General features: G+C 38.7%; 2 protein-coding genes across 12 annotated transcripts in view; both read right to left on the bottom strand.

Moving 5' to 3' along the window:
* Nucleotides 1–7,915, bottom strand: part of LOC136676550 (ATP-dependent DNA helicase DDX31-like) — a 28,391-nt gene extending 20,476 nt beyond the window's left edge. The window contains exons 1-9 of one of the 6 annotated variants that reach the window (XM_066653646.1): nt 7,897–7,915; nt 4,871–5,048; nt 3,392–3,642; nt 2,211–2,286; nt 2,045–2,088; nt 1,882–1,952; nt 1,295–1,359; nt 712–756; nt 558–599 (exon numbers count right to left, since the gene is read on the bottom strand). In XM_066653646.1, coding sequence (XP_066509743.1) covers nt 558–599; nt 712–756; nt 1,295–1,359; nt 1,882–1,952; nt 2,045–2,088; nt 2,211–2,286; nt 3,392–3,642; nt 4,871–4,969 — 693 coding nt within the window. In that variant the 5' untranslated portion in view covers nt 4,970–5,048; nt 7,897–7,915. Of the gene's footprint in view, nt 1–557; nt 600–711; nt 757–1,294; nt 1,360–1,881; nt 1,953–2,044; nt 2,089–2,210; nt 2,287–3,391; nt 3,643–4,870; nt 5,049–5,836; nt 5,856–5,942; nt 6,234–7,046; nt 7,118–7,896 lie in introns of those variants that run through there. The other 5 variants (XM_066653645.1, XM_066653643.1, XM_066653644.1 and 2 more) reach the window with 5 other exon arrangements.
* A 922-nt stretch (nt 7,916–8,837) lies between these two features.
* The window catches only part of LOC136677178 (adenylate kinase 8-like), a 29,721-nt gene continuing 18,262 nt past the window's right edge, over nt 8,838–20,296 (bottom strand). For all 6 annotated transcript variants that reach the window (XM_066654622.1, XM_066654621.1, XM_066654623.1 and 3 more), the window contains exons 11-15: nt 20,125–20,256; nt 19,609–19,698; nt 15,233–15,374; nt 9,475–9,555; nt 8,838–9,383 (exon numbers count right to left, since the gene is read on the bottom strand). In XM_066654622.1, the coding sequence (XP_066510719.1) occupies nt 9,137–9,383; nt 9,475–9,555; nt 15,233–15,374; nt 19,609–19,698; nt 20,125–20,256 (692 nt within the window). In that variant the 3' untranslated portion in view covers nt 8,838–9,136. The remainder of the gene's footprint in view (nt 9,384–9,474; nt 9,556–15,232; nt 15,375–19,608; nt 19,699–20,124; nt 20,257–20,296) is intronic.

Raw genomic sequence — 20,296 nt, 5'->3', positions numbered from 1 at the left:
AATAATCTCTCTCTCATATATATATATATATATACAAGAAAATCGCTGTATTGGAATAACACTTTGTGTGATACCCAGCTCTGTGTCTCTGTTCCTGAGGGGTAGTTAAGTGTTTTATCTGCTTAAATATGATAAGCTTTTTAAAATGTTCTTTCACAGTCCTTAACTTATTATAAAGCTCTTAAAGCAAAATATTTGACTTGTAATTTGTACTGACCAAAACTCAAGGTTACTGTCTTGAAGAATAATGTGGCATTATGCCATCCCTAGGCAATACATATATTTATTTTGTCCCAGTTCATTCTTAGCCTTATACTAATTGTTAGAAACATGCAGATGAGAATGGTATTGGCATTTTCAACTTAAATAAAGAAAAAGAGTATTTCTTTACTGTTACCTTTTTTAACACAGAAATGATTCACTATATATAAATTGTCTATAAATGGTGTAGAAAACAGTTTCACATAGATCTGGACTCAGATCTCTAATGAGCAACTCAAGGGAAACTGTGACAAGGAAAAAGACCCTGGAAAGTTATTTCATCGCATAAATGTTACCTTTAGAAGCCTCTGGAAGGTTTGAAAGCTCTGCTGGGCCAACTGAAGAAGAACAAGAATGAGATTCTTAAGAATACTGAGGTAATTAGGCATCATTTAACATAAATCTACTTGGTATAGCAAGAAAATGGATGTAATAAATGTAAATGCATACCTCTCTTGTAGGTACAATCACTACAGCCAGAGGCCCATCTGATCTCTGAAAGAGCATTGGAAAAAAACAAAGAACTTACATATTAAATAAGATTTAATGAGTACTAAATCAAACAGGAGATCCACTGGAACCCTCACTGGACCCATCCGTAAAGCAGTGTGACAATATGACAGCACACATCCTACAGCTTACAACTATGTTAATTCATTTTGTAGATTTCTATGAAAAAAATTCTTAAGAACGCATCTGATGTGACTATCTCTAATCCCTGCAGAACATCTCTCTGAATCTCAAACAAACGCAGCTCCTAACTGAGGAATTTCAGACAGCAGGTTTTCAGTTGCTTTTAGAAAAGAAAACGCATAGAGCAGTAAAGGAAGAGTAAAATATTTCTGCAGCAGAGTTTTTAATTTAACACTTTACTCGCAAATGAAGTCAGTGCACTACTATGCAAACCTCTACACAATAGTGAGTAAATAGTTATTTAAAAAAAAGAAAAAAAAATGTTAACACAGTAAGAAAGTAAAGCCAAACAACAATATATTTGACCTATATTTAGTATTAAAAAACTGTTTTTACTTGCCTGAATTTTGGGTTGCACTGCTTGTAAGGACTGGACCAGAGGAATCGCATAAGCCAGTGTTTTACCTAATGACCAATCACAATTCAGATAAATTGCTACGGAATCAAGAATTGTTAGAACAGTACTGCTACAAAACCTAAGTCAAACATTCACTGCAGAGCATTTAAGCCTTAGAATTTTTTGTGTTAACCAAAATATGAACTTAAATTTAATAATTCAAATGAATCATTTTCACTCAATGCTCATTGAAATATGCAGGATTGCATACAACATTAAATGAAGAATCAATTGAATACATTAGTTCTTGTAATAAGAAGAGATATATTTTGTATATAGTTTATTTTGAAATTTATGTAAAAATGTTGCCATCATTTTTTGGGGGTGAAATTTTTTTCTTAATATATTCACCACATTTTTTTCATTTCTTGACATTGAAATAAACATTTAAATATTTACATTTAAAGATATTTGAGAATCAGGAAAGTTAAACATATTCAATTTAAAAGTCCAGAATTACTAAATTATTAATCAAATAATTAAAAGAATAAAATAAAGTATCTTTGTGAACTATACTCTCAGAATATTACCTGATCCTGTTTGGGATCTTACAACAGCATCTTTCCCAGACATGAGAACTGGGATAGTCTCCTTCTGCACACTGCCAACACACAACATAAAGTGTGAGAATGCAGGAGAATAGCTCATATATTGCTGACAACTGACTAGAATATGAAGAAATCATGCCTGTACCTGGTCATATTTGTCACGTTTAACACCTTATTGAGTGTCGCCACCTGAGGACCAGAGAAAGTCAATCAATTCTAATTGAAAAAATCTACTCAGTATTAAAACAGATCTGGAACATATTCCTAAAACATAAAGTAAGCAAAGGTAAAGAGCAATGCTGTGATCATACCAAATGAGGATGTAAGTCCAATTCTTCAAACAAGTTACTAGTGAAGACCTTCTCCTTCACCTGTGTTACAGCAGGGCTACAAGCAGAAAAACAACATTTATTGCTCCCCAGGGCTGACATTAGACCCAATTTGTTGCTGTGCCCCACTAAAATCACAGAGGTAAAAAGTCAATTTCTTTTGGATTGCTGAGCGGGACTACAGCACACACCACACAAATTCACTGTGGACATTTCATTTCCCATAATGCCCCAGTGTCTTTCCAAAAGCTTGAGCAGTTAAAACATTCAGTCAGAGCCAGTTTAGTTTGAGTAATGGACATTTGCAAATATTTAAAAGACTGACAGCCACACAACAGACAAGCTAACGATAACTCATAGTGATACATTTTGGTTATAGTCATTCATAACCGTATAACCAACAAGAAATACATTAAGGAAACAGTCTGACTTTTCCTGCCCACAGAAAATACATAACACCACCCAACATAACTTCTCATGAGCATGTTCATTTTTAAAAACTCTGGTATGGAGTTGAAGTAGGGCCAAGATTTTTGAGAACCAAAAAACAGAATCCAAAAACAAGAAATTACGTTTGGAAAAGGAGAGGAATGATATTAATACAGAGATTTTTAAAACCAAATATATTTACTTGTTTATTTTGTATTTGCACTTCTTCCAAATTATGCTTTTCTCTGTCTTACTTTCAGTTCCAAAACTTTCTTGCTTTCAGTTCAAAAAGCTTCTCACTTCTGTGCTCTGGCCCTGTTTTTTCAGGGGGTATGAAATCTAGTCAGTCATTGGCTGCTGGAGATAAGCCCCACCTATCAAGTACACTTTACCCACCCTGCTATGTCAGGAGAGGTCCGCAAATTTTACCTCTCTGCACACACAAAACCACACACACACACACACACACACACACACACACACACACACACACACACAACCACACAGAGTACTCCCTCCTCACCCTGCAGTTCAGCATGTGTGTGTATGTGTACTAGACGGTGGTGGCTCTGCTGAACTGCAGGGCAAGGGGAGAGTCATGTGTGTGTGCGCACGTGTGTATAGTGCACATGTGAAGTCAGCCACTGCTTTTTTGAACTGCTTCCAAAAATGTCATTAGACAGCTCACCAAGCTTTGAGGAAAATGCCCAAAGTCAGAGTGAAATTTTACTCACCTGGGCACCTCTGGGATCTCAGGGTTGTTTCTGAAGAGAGAAGACGTCTTGATAAAAGGCCGGTCATAACCCTGATATTCTCGTGGACCTTTACTTGGAGATGTTTTTGGTTTCTGTGTTGATTTAAATGTTGGGACTGATTGCTGATTCTGAAGGTTTAGGTGGTGACTACTGAGAGATCTCTTCCTTTGCTTAGCAGAGACCTCTGAATGTCCAAATGACGCTTTCCTTTTCCCCGTCCCAGACTTTTTCTGTGAAAAGAAATATCACATATAAGGACAGAGAAAAGATGTATTCACTACACTGATAAATACATAGGGACAGTAGGGAGAGGCAACAGTGACAATATGCTATTACTGTAAATTACTTTATGATAGACTTTCTATACTGGATCTGTTCTTCTGGAATTTTGAACATCTGCACATTCTATAGAAAGACATTTTTCTATTAAAAGACTGGCTGTTAACAGCAGACAGTGCAGTTAGTGCAACCTGATTAGACATCACTCCATTAAGCTTATATTATTAGCTTATTTTTTCAGGAATTATATGATTATTTCTTCTCAAGTTCCTTCTTTATTATTATACAATAATTAATTCTTTTAATTAATTATTTCAATCATTCATTGTCTGTAACTGCTTATCCAGTTCAGGGGCATGGTGGGCCCGGAGCCTACCCAGACCAATTGGGCACAAGGCAGGAAGACACCCTGGAGGTGGCACCAGTCCTTCACAGGGTGACACACACACATATTCACTCCCACACACAAACTACATCATTTAATTTCATATCATACTCTTCACTCTGCAGTTCATGAGGGGTATTTCTCAAAGCATTATTCCTCAGTTTAGCTAGATAACTTAAACCTAACGCCAACTGAGTCTAATTTTAAAAGAGTGGAGAGACAGTTCTCATATCTGGGCTTATGGTCAGGGGCCAAACTCATAAATCCTGGCTTTTGGAAATGCACACAAACATTCTGTGACATTTGAGGACCCCAACTGAAGAAATTATTTTATTCATTGACTGTAACCCTTATCCAATTCAGGGTCGCGGTGGGTCCGGAGCTTACCCGGAATCACTGGGCGCAAGGCAGGAACACACCCTGGAGGGGGTGCCAGTCATTCACAGGGCAATATGCACTCACACATTCATTCACATACTCACACCTATGGACACTTTTGAGTTGCCAATCCACCTACCAATGAGGAAACCAAAGCATTCAGAGGAAACCAACACAGATGCGGGGAGAACACACCAAACCATGATTCACAGACAGTCACCCAGAGCAGGACTTGAACCCACAACGTCCAGGTCCCTGGAGTTGTGAGTCTACCTGTTGCGCCACTGTGCCGCCCTATATTTTTAAATGTCATATTCCTTTCCCATAAGTTAAATATTTCTTAAGTTACAATGTTCAGAAACCCCAAAAAGATTCAATGCAAAACTATAGAAAATGAAATTAAGTTACGAACTCACCTCTGCATGTTTATGATGTGGGTTGTGTTTTTTCTGAGAGTTGGAATGGCTGGATGGTGCAGGGTCTGAGATGTTGAGCAACAGCACACCCTCAGCCATGGTCAGGGGTGCAAACAGAGACTGACAAATGTGAGGGGAACAGATTCAGCAGGATATAGCTCATGTACAGCTATTCAAACTGGGGGAAAAAGTATACATACAATTACAATAATCACACTGATATCTCATGCTGAATTTGTCAGTAACAAACATAAACATCTCAATGAACCCAGTATGTGAGGACTGGCCATCTCATCCACACTCAAAACTGGCATCCCATAAGGGAGTGTTATGAACTGAGCCCTTTGCCTTTGCTCTGCTTTGTGTTCATTCTTCAGTGTGTGGAAAACACAGTTGCAAGTGCAGCATGAAGTCACCTGATGATACCACCACTGAAGTTCTGATCTACAATAATGATGTGTCAGTCTACAGGGAAGTGGTCAGTCATGCAACAAACAGTTACTGGGAAAAGAGCACGTCTCTCAAAATCAGCAACACTACACAGCTGGTAACTGAACTCAGGAGATTCAGAGACATTTTCATTCCTTGTCAAGTGTCTTAAAATGTACTATGTAGCACATTTATGTCTTCCTGTGGACTTACTTTATGTCAATACTTCGTTTAATTGTATTAGAATATTCAATTTCATCCACAATATGTGCATCTGTACCTTTCAAAGCCAGGGTACAGATTATGCTGTACAATTCTAGTATTCATACATTCATCCTGCTCAGGGAGCAGGGAATCTTTTAGTGCATTAATAGTTAGATATAGTATAGTACAGAAGATATAGTATTTAAAATTTGTATTCATATTAACATTATTCATTATAATCTATGAGAAAAGACATGGTAGCAAAACTTTAATTAAACTTTATGCACACGAAGAAATGCTATTTACAATAATAGTAATCATAATAATAATTACTTTATTGCTGTTTTGCAATAGCGTTTTTTAAAGTTGTGCCCATGTGATCTGCGATTTGTAACAAATATTTTAGCAAAATAAACAGTTGTAACAGTAAAATCATTACATAAAATACAATGAAGGGTTAGTAATAACAGGAAGGTGTGAGTGAACAATCCCAGTACAGCAGAGTTGCTACTCCAACACTCACTGTAAACCAAGTAAACGCGAAATTAACTGATATCTTCACAGCTCTTATGTGACTCGGCTTGTTCTGCTTCTAAAGCGGACGGAGCGAACAGCGCTGAATGATAAACACGATCACTCTTTGACTACCGTTCAGAAAGAAATGCTCCACAACATCAGCTCCTGCATTTCACACGTGCTTTTCTCCTCCAAACAGCACGTCACCTTTTCCGCGATTGCTGGATGTCAAAATAAAAGTCCACACCGCTCTAGTAAAATAATATTTAAAAATACATTTGATAACGCTTTCATTGTATTCAGCGTTTATTTAATGCAGTCTACATTTGTACTCTAGTGAACGTGAACGTTACTACTTGTGTCTCAAATAATATTACGTTCGCAAAAGTACAAAAGTAGTTCCGTGCCATAGTGTATCATTTATACATGCTTTTTTTGGGATTTGAGATATTTAGGTTTTAAATCTACAGGTCAGAACCCCACTTTGACCATCTACATAACATGGGGAAACCTAGACATGGCCAACTGAAACAACCACATGTCATGACACGGCCTCCAGGGTTGTTCACACTGGGTGCTTTGCATTAATAGGGCATTGATTCATGGGCTTCCCTTATTTTGCTGTACACATCACTCTGGCCTAAGATAAATCTGGACTTATCAAAACACTTGAACTATTTCCATTGCTCCAGAGTCCAAAACTTTATGCCCCCACTGCAGACAAAAGCACCCCCCCCACACACACACACACTAACAAGTGGTTTTCTTATGACCACATTGCTGTAAATATAAATATTTACATATTTAAATGATGTCTGATCACAAGTTATTTTTCCAACATACAGTAAAGCTGGCTGTTCACAACTGTCCCTCCAGATTTAAATAATATATTGGACAGTTCGCAAACCAGTTCAGTAATTTCATCATTCTATTTTGTTGTTTCCTTTGCATGATTCAGGCCAATAATTTGACCTATCTGAAACAAAATAATATTATTCCCATGACCATGGGATGTCTTCTGACTTACCTGTATTTTGGGTTTGCATTAGCTAGGGCAGGGATTCGTAACCTGGAACAGGGGGTTCCAGACATAATCCAGGGGGTTGTGAGAGTGATGCTGTTTTCACATATGAAAAATCTGTGCCGGATCTTATCCAGAGCCATTTAACTGTATCAGACCGACTCATTCCCCTTTCTACTCGACTCTTTAAATCAGCTTAATTCAGATTTGCACCTGCGGGTTAATGATTTGCATGTCCAGGTCTGCTTTAAGATGAAGCACTTTTTAGATGGTGGCAGTGGAAGCAGGGAGGAAAAAGATAGCTAATGTGCAAAAATGCTTGACTCCAGAAACTACAGAAAAGTCTCAACAGAAAAAAATGAAATAAATGAGAAAATATGATGAAATGTATTTGAAGTATGGCATATGCAGATGAGTGATGATTATTATTCGAAAGCAATACCTTTTAATCATATGTGGAGGGCGTCATGAAATATTTTTAACCCTAAAAAGGGGTTGTACTGTGAAAAGTGGTACTGAGCTAGGGTTAAGATGACGTTTGCCAGCTGAGATGATCCAATCAGACTCTTAGGGATTTGCTTATTTAAATCCAATAGGCAACTTTTTTTCTTTTTTTGGCCAGGCAATGTATTTTACACACATTCTGGCATGATATGAAGGAATAAACCTGAATAATTAATTAAAATGAAGATGTACTTGGAATTATCTAATTACTTGAGGCATCTGTGTTAAAAAAAAAACTGTAATCCAGCTTTTGGCTTCATTTAGCTAAGCTCATTTTATAAGAATCCACACTGTTTTCTCTCTCCCAGAATGTTTGTCTTTTTTCAGAAGATTCAAATATGTGCTAACAAACCTGGTCTTTCTTTGGAGAGTAAACAGGCTCTGCTGCTCAGATGGAGAGTGTTGAGATAATAATGCCTGTCTAATTAAAAGAAACGTATCACACTTCTGCCACTAACTCACTCAATGAATGTACTCCCTTATACTCATGTTTATGTATTCAGAGGAGATGCATACTATGGACCTCATTGGCTATAATTAAGTCAGTGTCTGCCTGTCATGGCATGGTATCTGAGGGGAGTTTGGAAACCAGGCTGTTAAACATGTCTCTCTAACCAGTGCACTTAACTCCTTTCCTTCCCTTTGGGAGCCAATCCAGTGACCTCTGCAAATCAAGAGAGAACGCGTGCATGTGTGTGTGTGTGTGAGTGTGAGAACATGAGGGTTGAAGGAGGGGAGGGCTTAATAATCAGAGCAGCTCTTGCTTCTTAGCATGAGGGTACTGAAGCGGGACTAATACTACCCTTGACAAAGGGCCCGGACAGGCTGCATTTTATTGTGACATTAATTAAACACGTGTATAATTAGCAGGTTCGCTGTACTCCCTGGGGTCAGCTAGGGTCAACAAGCCAGGAGCGATTACTGACCAGAGGATCAGATGTTTAATTCAGTTTTCCTTGATATACAAGTATAGTATAACTCGGGGCAAAGGCATGTAATTGTCCCTTAGAGGTCTTGAAATTGAAGAGTTGCATGTCTAATGCAAACTATTTTAGGCTTATACCTACCTATTTATACAAGTATGTGTGCTGAATGTATACATACATATTTAAAAGCAAGGCAGAAGATAAACCAAACTGAACTGAAAACATGAAATTAGAACTTAATTAATAAGTGAAGGTCAGTTTGTGTAAAAAAAATGTGAAAACCATCTTTTCAGGACCTAATGTCTGTTTTAGATAACAATTGCACGCAGCACTTCAGCCCTGAATTTATTTGTTTTATTTAGGGTTTTCTACAATGCAGGATGAATAATATTAAAACTAAATAAACTAAACATTTTAGCTTAAGATTCCAGAGATGCTTCCATACAAAATATTTTTGAGGTCAAAGTGGGGTTTTCCTTTCTGTTCTTTTCTATAAAGAAAATTTAGAAATGTGTCAAAAATATCAACTGTAATAATGGACCATACTATATCTGATCTTTTTTTTTAAATGCTGATGTACCTTGTGAAGCCTATTTCAGTAGAATCTCATTGTTGTGTTACAATATGTTACACTGACAAAAAATCTAAAAAGAGAATATTCCCCACTCAGGCCCTGTCAGTCAGTACTTTAGGAAGTCGGCCCACCAATCTGCTCTCCAGACACTCAAACACAGTGTGGGGGTCCTGGTCAGCGTTGACTTGTACAGCTTGTGGGTAAAAAGCCTGTAGGGCAGACACATGGGTCCAGTAGTCCTTCAGCCTGTTCTGTACCTCGGTCTCTGAGTTTTTGGGATTATACCTCAGTCGTGCATGCTCTTCTGCACTTGGTGCGGGCTTGTACAGTGAGTGATACCTGGAGGGGCGAAGAAAAGAAAAACACAAAGAGTTCTTAAAGAATTCCTGTAATTAAAGAACCTGAATATGTGAAAGGAGGTATCTCTCACCCTTCTCCAGTCACAGGATCAATGGCCCTGAGAGTCAGCCGCTCAACAGCAACATCATCAGTCATCTCCAAAAAGAAGACTCTGAAACAAGAGAGGAGCTTTCATTAGCAACATCTTCTGTCTGTAACTCAGCGTTTTGAGCTTCATTTCCTCAGAAGAACCACTGATGTTGTGCATAGGAGTTTCTGGCTGTCATGAATGATATTAGTTCTTTATCAGTGCCTCTGAAAAGGAACAAGAGAAAACAATGCTTTTATGTTAGTGTTGCTAAAAATAATGGGAGGTCATGCGAAAAACCATGGGCAAATCCATCCATTACTGCCATTATTTTGCAAAGTGCATCTAGTATTAATAGTGGAATAATCATGATCAGGACTGAATAAATGATGAGCTGATAATGGAAAAAAGCGATGCTCTCCTGAGTGTGAAGGTACTTTAACACAGGAATGTTGGGGTCTCTACCCAGGGGTGCCTCTGGCTGAACAATGTCCAGACACAAAGTGGTCCTAATGGTGTGATCAGGTGGGCAAGAACCAATCAGCTGGTCATGCCCACTCCCATCCCAACTGACCCCAAAACAACACAAGCCTCCAGAGAACCCCAACCTCCAGTGACATCTACAACATCATGCAATTTTTACTCGGAAAGGCGTGATGTTTGGACTTGCTTTTTAGCCATCGAAAAGATTAGCAGAAACTGTGGAGCAAGCGGTAATTCTCTCTAGAGGGGCGAAAGAAGAAAACTGAGAAAAAGAGGGAGGGAGAGAGGGAGATTTGAGATCTGCTTTTGATTAAATATTTAAATGCTTTTGTCCTTTTTGCTCTTTTGGAGGGTGTAAAATAGTAGGTCTCTGTAGAATGGACAAAGGATTCCTTTAGCAAACTGATCATCAGCTGACCACTGTCCTCGACTTAAATTACAGCTTGTTTGAAGAGTTCTGATGCGTTTTCTGGGCATGATACTCGTGTGTGTGTGAGAGTGTAATCATTTCTGGAAAATGGAAAATGTTTCTCAATTTTTAATGAATATTTGTCTTAAGAAAGGAAATAATAACTACTCTGCAAAGCTATTAGAATTAATATTAATGCTTCTTCATGAAATATTCATCAATGTAGGAGTGAAAAAGGGGGTTGGGTGGGTGGATGTCTGAAAAGGGTGTGCACTTGTGTGCATCTTTCCAGTTTTGATGTGGGGGGTGATGTACAATTTACACTAGGTGTTGCTTTACATGACAGTTGCTATTCTCAAAGAAATGACTGACAAAAAACAAGGCAGCTAACAAGCATCCGTCAGTCCTGTGCTGCTATAAATGATCCAAAACAGCACCCATAAACAGCACATAAATATGCCCATGTGTTGATGTCAACATACGTGTTTGTTTTTGTATATGTGTTTTGCATAAATATGTTCCAACTCTTATCTTGAAGAAGTGGATAGTCCCCTTTGACCCTGTTATTCTTAACTATCCTCTCTTGGCTGAAGTGATCCAAGTAGGTCTTTGTATACAACCTCCCACTCTTTACTTCTTCCTCCATTCCTTTTCCATCTCCCCAAATTAAGAAATTAATGAGGGATAGATTCTTTACAGGCGGCCCGGCAATGTTTACCACTGATTAAATTATAATGCGGCCCCTGCTGTATAATTCATAAGCCAATTAGAGGAAGTGTTGCTTGATTTGATGGGAAGCGGACACATGAAATACATTTAACTAATAGAGAGCAAGAGAGGAGCGTGGTAACGGGAAGAAAAAGAGAGAGAGAGAGAGAGAGAGAGAGAGAGAGAGCGCAAGCAGGCGATTGGATTACGTGGCTAATTGCCCTGCTTTATCTGCCTGTCACGGATAGCCATGCATATTTCAACGTTTCCAAAGACTTTGATTGTTTGTGAGGGTGTCAGGGCTGTAAGAGGCTGCTGACTGGCCAAACTGGACTGTAGTTAACAAGTGGTAGGAGGGGCTGGCATGACATGGACCAGTGATGGACGCAGATCACTCATCATGTTGGTCCACCACCAAAGAATAATCATATGGGGATCAAGTTATGGGTCAAGGTCAAAAACAAACTTCTCACTGACAGAGAGCCTAACCTTATTAACAAACTCTCTGAAAATAAACATGCACAAATGATGATTATTCATTGTAACTTGTAATTGTTTTGTTAACATTTTCCTATTTCAATATTCTTTAGGAATTTGACCACTATTTTGAGTATACATATCTACACACTCATATTTTATGGATTATATATTTGGATAGGTTCTAGTATTCTACAATATTTACTCAGATAAGTATTTCCAGGTCAGGAAGTTGAGGTCACTGAGATTGATCAGCTTTTGAAAGGCAATAAGGCTCTTATGCTAAGGAGGAAACTAGAGTGAGGCCATCTTCAATTATCTGATGGGGGATGATTATCTGTAAGGGTCTCTTTTCCTCTTCTTCCTCTTTTGTCATTCTGGGATCAGGTGGCTTCTTTTACATGACAAAAGGGCATCCCATGTCAAGCTGACCATAGATCAGTTTAATACTTTAGAATAATATACACCTTTGGATGCATTTCAGTAACATGTAAATGTTGTACTTTAATGATTTTAAGGTTTGTCTGACATCAGATAAAAAATACTTTTGCAAAATTGCAAAAGTGACAATGTGTTTACTTTGTTTTAGACTTTTTCATTTGTTTCAGGAGATTTGCTTTTCTACTTCTCATGGTCTAAATAATCCCAAACACATTCAGTGATTCTGAGAACTGGAATCTGCGGTGCTTACTCACAGTAGAAGACTGTGATGACTAGAAGTATTTTATATAAAAGTGTGGCCTTTATTCCAGCTGACAGAGTTGTTGGGTTTGTCACCAGTAGAACATAGTAGCACAGAAACTAAAAACTGATAATCCAGCTTTCTTTAATAATGATATATCATTCAGCACTACACTGAATACATTTCACTATAAGGACCTAAACATTTTGTTATAGATTACAAAGCTCATCAACAGAGTGTTCCAAATACCAAACATTCTGCTCCATTCCAGTGGTCAAGTTGGTGGCACAAGCAGAACATTTGCCTGGTACTTGACACACACCAACTTCAGTGAAGCCTGTTAGAGGAGCCCTCTCAGGAAATGGGTAAAGAGATCCTTCCGAACCTATAGGCAATGCCAAGTCTGCCATGCTCCTTACCCTCTTACCCTCCTCCTCGCTGTTTGCCGGTGGCACCTTTTACATGCCCATGGCTTGGCACTGTGCCACATCTCTGACTGACTTATTCATTTGCTCTAAAGCTGAGTAACTGGATAGCCGTTAATTAATAAATCTGTCAGGTAGAGCGCTGCCATTGGGCCCTCATCGGCCCATCAAGTAACATTATCTACCCATTGTTTCAGGGCCAGCCTAACTGCCGGTCCCCCAAAATCAATTACGCTAATGCCATGTAAATGAGGTCTCCTGCCATTAGCCCAAGCAGCAGGGGCAGCTATTGTAGTAAATATAGGCTTATTGTCTAAATGTGCATAAAGAGACAATAAGGAGGATATTCAAAATAAGTAATGCTTAGTAATATACCATTAATAGCTGAGGGAAGAAGGTTGTAATCTTATGGAATGGCAGTTGAGTGGCAGGAGATGACAGAGGTGAGATAAAAAGGATAGGCATGTGATGATTAATTCATGTGGGATTTAGATAGGACAAAGTGAGTGACGTTACCTGAACAGGAGGTCACTCACAGAGGCCTACTGTAACTCTATGAGTGAAGTGTATGTGGTTTCAAATGGTTGACACTGCAATCTAAAATCACCTAAAACCAACACAGACATAGATATTTCTGTATACAAAAAAATTAAGAACAACAGACTAAGCTACTACATTGATCCTTGCCCCAGTCCAGCATGAGGCCTAAACTGGGATGAAACATGTCAGTGGTGACGTCAGCTTGGTGTGAGGCTCTATCTGCAACTGTGAAGCAGACACACACTGAAGACAAGCTGCACAATCGCAGAGTGCCATCAGATCCATTTGGATAGATGAGCTCCAGTAATTTGAGTGAGCAATCTGAACCTTATGCTGTTGCACTCAGTATTTGGGATAATTGAAAAGAATACAAATCACAGGAGCCTGATTAAATCACACCAAGCACATCCTTTAAAGTGCTTTCTGTGCATCTTATTTTGTGTTGTTTTTACTTGCCTGATCATCACAGGATAAAATGTTAAATATTTGAAAGGAATGCCAAAATGGAGAAGCCTTCTGATTCATGTACATTGTGTACATGTATACCTTAAATGATCTTAATAAATACCATCTGGATATATCTATTTGCACTAATTAAAAGTATAAATCAAAATCAATGTTAATGATATAGTTTAGGATGGAAAAAATGTCTGATGTATATTGGATGGCACCTCCTCTCCCCACCTCTCCGCTCATGGTGCTGAATAGTAATGGCATCTGTCTGCTGATGTGACAGATTTGTGCAGTTTGCATTCTTCTTAGTTGGCTCAGTGATGGGTGGAACTGGAGACAGATTAATTGGGGAGAAAATCTGGCAAAAACTTGGGGCTAAACAAAAATATTACAAAATATGAGTGGTTACAGCGGTATGACATGAAAAACTATTGTACCAAACTTTCCAGTTCAAACATTTGCAAGACACGTTAAGTAATTAGTTAATCAGAATTTTATAAAATAAATGAAGAAAACAAATCTTTCAGTATATACAATAAAATAACAAAAGGTTATGATATCAAATTGGCAAATAGCTCATCAGCTAATTAGCTTTTTCTATAGATGAGATAGATATAGCTGCTGACTGCTGATTAAGCAATGAGCAACTGACTGGATATCTGCTTCTAATAAATGTATCTGTCTAGCAGAAATGTATTATGTTGTGTTCATTGTTTCATTCATTCATTGTCTGTAACCACTTATCCAGTTCAGGGTCGCGGTGGGTCCGGAGCCTACCCAGAATCACTGGGCACACCCTGGAGGGGACATCAGTCCCTCAAAGGGCGACACACACTCACACATTCACTCACACCTATAGACACTTTTGAGCAGCCAATCCACCTACCAATGTGGTTTTTGGACCATTGGAGGAAGCCGGAGCACCCGGAGGAAACCCACGTGGACACGGGGAGAACACACAGGACAGCCTGCTGGAGCGGGACTCGATCCCCCAACCCCAGAATCCCGGAGCTGTGTGACAGCAATACTACCTATTGTGCCAGTGTGCTGCCTTATTATATTTCAGTAAACAATAAAAGCAAAATAGACAATTTTGGAGAACTACTGTTCTCAAAGCAACACCCCCCTAGCTACAATACATCTTTAAAGTTGGAACAGTATGTTTAAGTACGAAGCCGGCGTTACCCTGTTTGGGTTTGAAATTTGTGTGCCTAAGCCAGTTTGGACTGAGAAACTTAGTTTGTTACCCATTTACAGAGCCAGGACTGCACATAAACACCACACCTTTTTTGAGCTTACAAACAGACAGGAGAGCTATCAAAAGGTGAGGAAACATTGTCTGAATTTTATAAAAAGTGTATTGGATTAAATTTTTGAACATTTCCTTTTACAATGTAGTTCAATTCTCACATTTGTAACTCTTTCCAAGTATATTAAATAATAGAATTATGTTACTATATACATGTACCAGCTTTCCTGTCTGTTTTTTTATTAATATTAGCATGACATTCTCTCCAGATATTATCCATCAGTCACTTTCACTCAAGCTTTTACTTGCTGTATGGATGTATAAAAATTGGGCACCTGCTGGGTCTGAATTTGGTTTCCTGCAGAGCCTCGGCCTGGTCCAGATCTTTTGGGAAGCCATGCAGGATCCAACCTCGCATGGTACAGTCTAGTCTGCTCAGTCGTTCAGTCAGGATCTGCAGTACCATGCTATCTGGAACTGAGGACATTTAACAGGAAATTAGTATAGGATAAAAGGACAATGTGGCATCTTATTATGCCTTATTCATGTTCTCTTGTGTTTTTCATGATTACATAAGACATTATATGTATTAATAATCAGGATTCAAAAGCCTAGAAGGAAATGGTTCTCTTTTGGTAGTTTCAAATAGGAAGATGTCAGCTCATTGTGTCATTGATACATATATTTGTTCCATATGCTGTAAACACACAAAGATTGTACACACAAGCAACTACTTTGTATTTTTATGGATTCTATATCTAAACCATCTCTTTGTAACTGCATCAGGGCAAAGTGTTAAGGATCTAAGAAATCTGATGAGAGCGTGTATGTATTTATTTATTTCCTTGACAGGAAACCAACAAACAACAAACAAAAGGTACTCTAGAAGATGAGTGCATGGAAAAAGCAGTCACCACTTTACATGAGGATTTTTTAGAGTAAGAGATATTTGACATGGGTGCTGTAACTCCCATGTAAAAAAAATGAAGGTTAATTTCATCTGATGGGAAAACACATCAGTCAAGGTGTATTAACTCCATGATACTTTTCAACAAACACTTTTGGTGTGAGGTATGCCACAAATAGTATTGTCTACCAGTAAATGCCAAAGGGCTCATCCATCCATTAATAGCTAGATTAAATTAGCTATTAGCTAGAATATACTTATTTGAATTCATGTATGTTTATTTACTCTTTAAACCAGTTTCACTGCTTTCTCTCTGAGAACAAAGCCGCCTGACAGGCAACATAAGCAAGTTGTTTAAGGGGATGATACTGATATAAATCTGAGATGAAGACACTTTTTTAACATGTAGGGAAAAAAAAAACAAACAAACAAAAAAAACCACATGCAAGACGAGGGCGGCACATGGAAAAAACTGAAGGAAAAGCTGAAGGCGACGAGGACAAACAAATAATGGGGGTGAGGGGGAAAAATAGAACGCCATTCTTTAAGGAAAGTGAGCTCACACCCAGGGGGGTCCCCGCGGATGCTGAAAAATTAAAGTCGACGGTTTCAAACTGTCCAATTTCCACATCAAACGCTCACAGCCTCTTGCCTCTCTCTCCCCGGCTCTGCATCAAACGGCAGGCAGCCTGGAGAGGGCTGCTCTCCTCTCTTCCTTCTCCTCCTTCTCTTCTTGTAAGACTTTTTTTTCATTTCCTTAATAATCCTGCTCCCTAAATCCCCAAAGCACTGTACTGGTTCCACTAGCCACCGTCTCTCCATTGCCTAATTATACCCCAGCGAGCCCATTAATCAACTCCTAAATTATTTAGGCAAGCTTCTCTGCCTGAAATCTTCACTGTCACAATGTAAGGGGCTGGCAGGGAGACAGGGTGAGAGAGAGAGAGAGAGAGAGAGAGAGAGAGAGAGAGAGAGAGTGAATGAGTGAATGAGTGAGTGAGTCACAATCAGAGGCTTCACACCCAACCAGAAAGCGCTCCCCTAGGACAAAACAGCACAGTTCACCAAGGCAGGGGAGTGCGAGCTAACACAACATTTACATTGCATTTCTTATGCATTCTTTTCTTTTCTCCCAACAAACATGCAAACACACATTCATAGAATTCATGAATACATCTGCTACCGACAGCCACCAGAGCAGTTTAGGAGATAGTCAACATGCACCATCAGGGTCTAACAATCAGGCATCAGGCCCTCCTCCACATCTTCAGACTTGAGTGTGCGAGGGATAACGATAAATATGAGTGGCTCATCGCAGCCCTATGGAGTTCAGCTATACTATGAGGATAACAGAGCTCAAAATCATAATGGCTTTCATCTTTACCACTGTGCTGAGATAAAGAGATAAAACAAACCTTTGATGCAGGTCAAAGGGAGAAGTGTAGCGCCTCACAAATCAAGTTGTTAGCCATATGCATCACACTAGCAGCATGAGAATACACCAGAGAGTGATCAACAGGGACTCAGCCTGAGTTCTCAAGCACGTTTTGATCCGCCCATTCGTGCTCCATCCCTGTATGCTCTCTGTCAGACTTAACTTATAACTCAAATTCCTTCCGTATTAATTGCAGCATCGATCAACTACACTCTTAAAGAATCCATATCATATATTTTTATATATTAAAATTTCTTCCCTTCAAGTCTGTTTTATTCGGACTCACTGACAGTTCTTGTGCTTCGTTTAAAAGTGGTGCTAAATTGGCCCTGTAGGCTGAAAACACTGATGTAATGACTTCACAAAAACAATTGCATCAAAACAAGCTGTTTTTGCCACTTAGAGTGCATATAAGCAAGACTACCTACAATGTAGCTGAGGTCCAATAAAATGTTTGATATCTTATGTAAATTAGATTAAATTGGGAAAGTGTGTAATACAAGCCCTTTTATACTTTCCTTGCACTTTTTAAAAATGTTTTTCCCCTTAGATTTCTGTACTGTAATATTCAAATGTACTGTGCATTAAAAAATAAAAGTAATGTTAAAGATGTAATGTAAGTGTACTTTGGCCCTGAAGGACAAAAATGTGTGCACCTTAGGGTATGGATGGACTTTATAGATTATGAGATAAAACAAGTTTTCTGACTATACCACGCTTTCATATATATATATATATATATATATATATATATATATATATATATATATATATATATATATATATATATATATATATATATAAACCAGGAAATATGTGGTTTCCACAAAATAGGCCCTTAAAAATCCAACATGTCAAAACTTCTTTGGAGATATCCCATAGAAGAACAACTTTCTTTCCCTAAAGAATCTCTCAATGAATGCCTCTTAAAAGAAGCATCCATGTAATTAAAATATGCCAGTATAAGGTTCAGTAAAACCTCATATAATGTAATGTTTTTTTATCCGCAGCCATAAGTTCAAGTAAAAAAAAAAAAAAACAAGTGTAATGAGCAAGAGCCTCCATCTAATCTGTCAAAACAGTCTAGCTTAGCTCATTAAATGTGAGCCACCATTGTGTTTCTTGAAGCCAAAGGTAGCGCTTGTCTCTGTGGCAGATCACACAGTTGGAGAAGAGCTAACTGTAGGAAGTTCTGCTGTCAGCGTTCTGTAGTCTCCATGGCCACACTGAGGACAGAGTGAACCCAAAGCAGCTTCAGCACTGAGAGACCCCACCTTTGTGATGCTGTGCTTGAGTGTCAGTCTCATTAAATGCACACACTTACACACACTCACACTTTTGTAGCCCATCGATTCTCAGGGGATGTTTATTAAATTAATCACATTTTGCTTAAGGCAAGTTTAGACAATCAGTGGCAGTGATTGGCAGGCCTGGCAGCTTGTGATGCAGTGTGAGGGGTGGGCCTGTTTGGATAAGCTAACAGGGCTTGACTTAGACGGGATGCCGTGGCAGTTTTACACTTTGCCTTATTGAATTATTTTCCCCTTGAGTTTTCACGAAGCAAGGATGCTAAGGGGCTTTGTAGAGTGCTGTGGACAAAGCATGTGTAGCAACTGACAAAATATGCAAAAGCAAAAGGACATGAATAACTAAGTGAAAGACTGATGAACTATTTCTTTTTTCTTACCTGCAGTTATAGTACAGTCTACTATATACTTTTCAAACTGGGTTGAGGTACAAAAATGAAGCAAAGATATAATAAAACATAAATGATTTAATCTGAAAAACAGTAATCTGAAGCATTTTTAAATGTTATAAAACTTCAGTCAGCCTCTGTGTATTCATTTAAAATAACATTAGAGCCATTGGACTATCTAGACTGCCATAAACAATGTCAATGATTACTGGCCATTTTTTACTGATTCGACCCTTAAATCCTAAGTGAGTGTGTGTGGCACACACTTTAGTTTCCCACTCTTATTCACAACATAGTTAATAGTACAAAATAATGCAGATAAAAAATCAGTTACCTAGGTTAGGATTTAATTTTGTTTTACTACAGTCCTGAGCTGTGGCAAGGAAGGAAAGGGAAATAAATATATTTAAGTCACTGAACCATTTATCTTTCTCAGGATTTTTAGATGAGTTCCATTTATTTTTACGCTATCCACAAATATAGATATGCAAACACTATAATGCATTCATCGGCCACATGCACTTGGCGTGGGTGGTCTAATTATTTGGCCAGCAGAAGAAATTCCTAACAGAGAAAGGAGAATCCAAATAGGCCACATGCGCAGAGGCTTCAGCTCTCCTCAGTGCATGACCTGTTTGACAGCGTGTAACTGTGAGGAGGTGAGGAAGTTTACCTCGCCGTCCTGACTCCAGAAAGGGATTAATGAGCTCTCCCATACTGCTCTCATCCGCTGCCACTGCCTTCAGAAGCTCGCCACAACAAACTACAGAGAGAAAGAGAGTTAGAGACAGTGTGAGAGAGCGAGAGAGAGAAAAAACAGAAAAAGAGCAAGAGAAACAGACAGTGAGGAGGAGAGAGCAATAGAGAAACAAAGAAAGTAAAGTTTTAAATTTTAAATAAACAGAATGCACAATGTTCAGTGTGACCTTTAAGGCAAGTCTCAAGACAGAATAAGTAAGGATAGGGCTAGATCTTGCTGCCCAGGGCAGCAAAAAGGACAGGTGATGAAAGTATACATGCTAGCAGAAGGAAATGTTAGACAATAGTGGGGGGAAAAAACTTTACCAGAAGAAATGGAAAATTCTGTTCAACTTTTTGTATTTTCCACATCCATATACAGTAAAAGAAATGTATTGCTGGCTCAATCCCAGCAGGTAAATACATGTTAAAATGTAGAGCACTAACTCACTGTTGACTAAGTTGTATTTGTCTGAAAGCAGTCTAGCCTGGAGCTTCTTCCCAGAACCTGGTGGTCCAAGCAGAATGATTCTGGGAGTGTGAGGCGCAGCAGAGTGGTGCCTGGACAGAATGTAAGTCAACACTGCAGAAAAGAGAAAGCATATAAAGGAAAGGTAGGATTC

The sequence above is a fragment of the Hoplias malabaricus genome, chromosome X2, assembly GCF_029633855.1.
Source record: "Hoplias malabaricus isolate fHopMal1 chromosome X2, fHopMal1.hap1, whole genome shotgun sequence".
Classification (NCBI taxonomy): Eukaryota; Metazoa; Chordata; class Actinopteri; order Characiformes; family Erythrinidae; genus Hoplias; species Hoplias malabaricus.
This window is presented reverse-complemented; position numbering and strand designations above follow the sequence as displayed.